General features: G+C 42.8%; 1 protein-coding gene across 1 annotated transcript; it reads right to left on the minus strand.

The window, feature by feature from the left end:
- Nucleotides 1-2,527: 2,527 nt before the first annotated feature.
- On the minus strand, nt 2,528-5,889 carry LOC123427463 (F-box protein PP2-A13-like). The gene is made up of 3 exons (XM_045111518.1): nt 5,017-5,889; nt 4,481-4,599; nt 2,528-3,244 (listed from the first exon to the last, which is right to left on the minus strand). Exons 1-3 carry the CDS (start codon nt 5,368-5,370, stop codon nt 2,821-2,823), a joined length of 897 nt encoding a protein of 298 aa, XP_044967453.1. The 5' UTR covers nt 5,371-5,889; the 3' UTR covers nt 2,528-2,820.
- Nucleotides 5,890-6,368: the final 479 nt, after the last annotated feature.

Below are 6,368 nucleotides of genomic sequence, written 5' to 3' on the forward strand. Positions count from 1 at the left end.
AATGTTTTTGCTTCAAATACAAAAAGAAAAGGAAAAAGGAAAGAAAACACGAACCAAAAAATTGTTCTCGTTTTCAAAATTTGTTCTCAAGGTTCATGATTTTTTCGTGCTTTTAAAAATTTCTTCACGCTTCCAGATATGTTTGGGGTTTTCAAAATTGTTCTCCATTTCAAAATTTTGTTCTTAAGATTGAAAAAATGTTCGTGCTTTAGAAATTGCTCGCGGTCCCAAATTTGTTCAGTACTTTTTGAAATTGTTCTTGGTTTTAAAATTTGTTCTCAAGATTCAAAAAAATTCCGTTCTTTAAAACATAGTTCGCCCTTTCAAATTTGTTCTCTGATTTAATAAACATTCATGTCTTCGAAAAACGATTGAGAAATTTAACTTTTGTTTGTCTTGAAAAAGAAACGGGGAGAAAAACGAGCCAAAAAGAAATAAGTAAAAAAGAAAGATAGAAACAGAAAAACGAAGAAAAAAAAGGAAAATATCGGATTTTTGTAGACAAAAAAAAAGCTATGACGGCCCAGTCAGACGCCCCCCCCCCCTGTGCGTGGGAGCGACCCCTGCCTAGAGTAAAGATATACTCCCTCCGTCACTGTTTAGAAGGCGCGCATCAATGATGTCTCGGATCAAGGTGAATCTTGATTGGCTCTTTTTTTTTGCAAGTGCTCACACAATAACCGTACGACGCCTAATTATTTGAAAAATTAATGCACGATAACTTATACAACCACTAAACGAGAAGTGCATAGAGCCTACTAGTACTCGTAATCAACCAAGCAGTAAATGCCACGCGTCTCAATCCTCTTCTATTCTGGAAATGCATATAAACGGAACCCTGCCTTCTAAACCGTGATAAAGGGATTAGGAAGCATTTAGACCTAGAGTCAAAATCAATTTCTATGTATGTGGAAGGTATCCACTGCTGACATAAATTGACACGCGCGGCATCGGAACCGGAAGTAAACACATTAAGAGGGAAAGTACACTTGGCACAATGTTGGTCCTTTTGGACTACTACTCGTAACAAGTTCACCATTGAACACACATTTCCCCGCAAACCTGTTGACTGCTTGTTCAAATTGATTGCTCTATTATAGCTGTGGAGGCTCCATACCTTGGATCCATGTCTGAGTATGAATAGTATTTGTATCACAGCCAAGAACACTCTTTAGAGCAAGTATAATAAGATACAGTCAGCAGGCTGTAAGGATTACAGTATTATATTTTTACTTAGTTGAAAATGAAAGAAGAGGAGAGATAAGGGAGGCGGGCTGCTGATTAATAGTCGGCTGTAGTACAAGCTTCAAGAAACATTACGAGGATATAAGGTGTGTCATGTATTAATAAAGTAGTACTTCATAGCAACTTGTTAATATATGTGTTAACTATTAGATCGATTATGTATGACATGACAACTTCTTAAAGCCAGCAGATGGCTATACTATTAACCATGCTCTTACGAAGAGGGACATCACTATTTTCGACTCCCCGATCACCAACATCCTACGCATGGCGTCCTTCCACCTTCATCCCAATCGATCTCCGGCCCTGAACCTACCGTAGTCCTCTTAGTCCTGTCGCTGTTGCTTTTGCTGGCCTGCGTGCCATGCTGTTTTTTCTACTGGTTATTGCTTTGTCCTATAAAACTTAATCAACAGTGGTGTACTTAACTTTGGCTTTGATGGCATTATTCATAAAGTCGGGCATGACGCCTTATCTCTAAAAAAAGGTACACTTGTACATACAAAATCACAAACCTATCTACTCCGTCCGTTCCTAAATATAAGACCTTTTAGAGATTGCACTATAAACTACATACGGATGTACATAAACATATTTTAGAATATAGATTCACTCATTTTGCTCCGTATGTAGTCTCATAGTAAAATCCCTAAAAGGTCTTATATTTTGGAACGGAGGGAGTAGTTTCGAAGGTGTTTGACGTGAGGAGCAATTATGTGGAACTTTTTCATAATTCAAACGAGTGGTTCAAAAAGGAATTTCATCTTGAATTTTCGTTTTTACTCCCGCCATTCCTAAATACTTCCTCCGTTCCTAAATATAAGTCTTTTAAGGGATTTCATTAGTGGTCTGCATACGGAGCAAAATGAGTGAATCTATAAGTTATAATATGTCTATATACATCCGTATATAGTCCATTAGTGAAATCTGTAGAAAGACTTATATTTAGAAACGGAGGAAGTATAAGACCTTATAGATATTTTAATATGAACTACATATGAAGTAAAATGAGTGAATGTATATTTAAAACACATCTATATACATCTGTATGTAGTTCATATTGAAATCTCTAAAATGTCATATATTTAGGGATGGAGGGATTATAACACAACGAATTTACCCGCAAAGCATGGAGCTCTCAGTCTCTGTTTTCGTTGTATCACGCCACATGGCAAGCAAAGAGCGGGTTACACTTGCCCAACCTCGATAAAGATTACCTTTTTCTGGTGATTCTTTTTTTTAGACAGGTGTTGAGAAACAACTAGATTCAACAAAGTAGAGATAGGATCCATGAAATTTTATTATTTACCAGAACATCACTACAACAAGGACGAACAAATGAAGCTGCTCTTTCTACAGATGGACACCTACCACTCTAATCATACATCACCACCTACATCTAAATCCTCCTGACTCCAACTTATTTAACTATCACTACAAAGAATACAGAACATGACTCCAGGTTCATGCAAAACCATCAGAAAGTTGAAGGAGTATTTACACCGGGTTTTGGACAAGAATGGCTAGGTACCGCCGATCAATCGCCAAACGGAGTGATACAGCGGGTTCTCAAAATTACTTGCGTATGCACTCCTCGGGCCGATGATCCTTAGGGTAAATGAAAACAGAGTCGACACATAGGCCACCTTTCGTATGCGTGCAATCAATCTGCATCATAGAGAACTTGAGCTTGGTCGACTCATCCGAACTCGATATGACAAAATCACCGACATGGTAAAGGATCCACTGTCCTGGTCCATCTAGATGATAGTCGGATATTGTGTGCTGGCCATCTGAAGTTGAGAGCTGAAACCGTGTCGGTTTAACGTCCCAACCGTGGATGAGCTCAGAATCATAGACCCGACGGCCCATGCGCTTGTGCGGCCGGCCTAAGTGGAGCCGGAAGTGAAGGCTATATGAACCAGCAGGGAAGCAGAAATCAATCTCCCCAGCCACCTCCAGCCACCATATTTGCTGAAGGTAGGCAACACTATGGAATCTGTAACAGGATAAGATAGCAGTTTAGCAGTCACTTATCTGCAACTGTAACGATGACCATAGAAAAGGACATCGGAAGAGAAGTACAGTTGTGTGAAACTACAAGTGTCAAAAGCTCTTTTTAAGCTTGATGCTAGATCAATCAATACTGCAATGAAGCAACGACACGCTTTAGCAGAACAAAGATTACACCATACTCAGTGGACAAGTTACGTAAACACCAAAATTTACAGAGTCGGCGGTGCGCAACTTCGCAAGATATATATTCAGCCCATAATCAAATCACATCATAACATTGTCTTTAGTGGTACGATTTGCATCGGAAATAAATCAATAAGCAGAGTAGAAACAAGGATAGACCTACATGTTTTACCACGAGACTGAAGTGTTAGTTTTGGAAGTATGCAATATGATGATTGGCTCCAAGATTTTCTATATGAATATAGTACTCCCTCTGTACCTAAATACTTGTTGGGGAGCACTAATACAAGTACCCCCAGCTACAAGTATTGTGGTACAGAGGGAGTACATCACAAGACCAAAGGCATGTCATACTAGCGCAACAGATAAACCGAAATAGACCTTTATCGCAGAAATGAGCTCCTGTCTATGACTACTGTATGAGCTTTGTAGCATCTCTTAGAGCGCGCAGCCTGAAGAACTAATGATATGTAATTCCCCATCTATGAACTACCAGACCCCAGCACTTTAATCAACCACCAAGACATACCAATCACATTCCCAAGTTAGCATTCTCTATTTTTACCATAGCTGCTGCCTACACTGATGCACCTTATGGTTAAGGGAAAGAATTGAAAGTCAAAGCATCCTTACAATCGAGGAATAGGGCCTTGTCGGCAAGACAAATATGTATGCATTGCACTAAAGTTCTTTCTCAGCAGAGGGCAAACAACACCTGTTATTCCTACTATTCAATAACAAGGAAATGGTCATACCAACTACACAGTGGCACACAACCAATAAGCATGGATATCCTAAGAGTTCACCTCCATACAATAGGATATTTGGAAAACCAGGACACAACAGAGATGTTCCCTTCTATGCTCAAATTTGCTATGCAACACGTTCTAGTGCATGTTCTAGTAAAAATTACTCAAATTTTCAATTAGAACAAAAATCTGAGAAGGTTTCCACAAAAAAAAATAGTTTCCATTGAATTCAACCTTAACTTCCCATGGAGCAACTATTAATCCAAAACTTAGCAAGACGGAAGTACCTTGACTCGTCTGTGGTGAGGTGGCTCCAATACCGCCGATCGTCGATACCGGTAATTGCCAAAGCCTTTGAGGAGATGGACATGCAAAGACCACCCTTGCTCTTCTGGATCCAGAATTCCTACATAGGTGTTTCCAGTCAAGTAATTTCAGCATACTAGAAATCCAAGAATAAACACCATCCAAGACAGCAAACATAAACAAGGAAGGAAAACAGAAACCAATACACTCTGGCACATGAAAGGGGAATTACTGTTCCATATATCGGGGTCCTTTATGAGTCTACTAGCAATCCAGCTCACATAAGCACCCAGGCAATCCATAATCGAAATTCACAGAAACATTACGGTTCATAGTTAATAAATCCCTCTAAACATGTCAGATTGATTGCACACAAACCAAACCTACCTTCTAGATCCTCTCTTCCAAGGAAGACCTCTTTTTTGTCATCACAACAAGAGCAAATAATGACCATGCTTAAAGCAAGCTGTATTAGTAACAAGGACCAGTAGAAACTGTAAAAATGAGATTAAGGTACCTTGGTGCCCCCATCGAAGGGGGTTGGCCTGCACAGGCGCGCGTACTTCTCCTTCTTGGTCGCCGCGGAGGAGCAGCACCTACCATTGCCCTCCACTGAGCCGTCGCTGCTGCTGTCGTCGTCGGCCGCCGCGGCGAGGGCGGCGAGGTACCGGTAGTTGGCGGGAAGCTTGGTGGCCCAGACGCAGTCGGCGGAGGCCGCGCCGCGGAACGCCCGGTTGAGGCGGGCGACGAGGCATATCTCCGGCGGGTCGAGGTAGAGCAGCACCGGCGCCACGCAGCTCTCCGGCATGTCGCCCAGCGACGTCTGGCCCCACCCCTCCGCCCCCGCCATGCTCGAAGCCCCCGCCCCCATCTGCGCTCCAAGCCGCAGCCAATTGCCAGGCGATTCGACGACAGATTGCTCCAGGGCACGGAAAAGTTTCAGAACTTGTCCGGCTTCAGCCCGCAATGCCTTCCAGGTGGGCACCTACCCGGCGGCGACGGTTGGAGGACCGCCAATTCCGCTTCGGATCAGCGGACGTGCAGCGAAGAAGCCTTCATCCGGAGCCAGAACGATCCGCGGGCGCCCGTGTCCCGAAACACCAGCCTGACGGAAGGAAAGCTCAGAACTTGGCGACCAAATCTGCCGCAGGCCACGGGTTCTCGGGCAGACACGGGCCACCGAATCGGGCTGGGAGACAAACACGCTTCAGACGGGGACAGGGGTGGAACCGCCCACGAGGGATTCCGCCATTGTTTCTCGGATTGGAGGGGAGGGGAGGCGAGGAGGATTCTGGATTGGGAGGATTTAACGGAGGCAGACGGACGCTGACATGGGCCTGTAGCAGCGCGCTTTTTAGGACAGGTATAAATTGAAGTGGATATTGTTGTACAGTACTAGTGGAGTGCCAATCTTTGGGTCTCTTAACGGATCAGGTTGGATTTACAGTGTTTATCTATTGGAGGTAGGTCTGTGATCTGAACGTGGCCTCGAGTCGGGGAACATGGCTTGGCTGGGCATTGCGGATCAGTATTCTTACTTTTTCAAACCTAATTTATAAGCCTCCGTCCCAAAATAAATGTCTTAAACTTAGTTCAATTTTGTACTAGAGTTAGTACAAAGTTGAGACGGTTATTTTAGGACGGAGGAATACACCAGAGGGAGTAATGTATTCGCAGTGCATTTTCTAAACCTTGGGAAGCCGGAAAAAAAATTATGTTTAGTCGATTTGGCAGAGAGGAAAGCGGTGCTAGAGGTGACATGAAGAGAAAGAAGAAAGGAAACACACAGTGTAATTTTGCTGAAACTGAAAATAATGGCTTAAATCTTAACCAGTTCACATGATGAATAGTGGCTTCCTATTTACATAT

This window comes from Hordeum vulgare, chromosome 2H (genome assembly GCF_904849725.1).
Source record: "Hordeum vulgare subsp. vulgare chromosome 2H, MorexV3_pseudomolecules_assembly, whole genome shotgun sequence".
NCBI classification, from domain to species: domain Eukaryota; kingdom Viridiplantae; phylum Streptophyta; class Magnoliopsida; order Poales; family Poaceae; genus Hordeum; species Hordeum vulgare.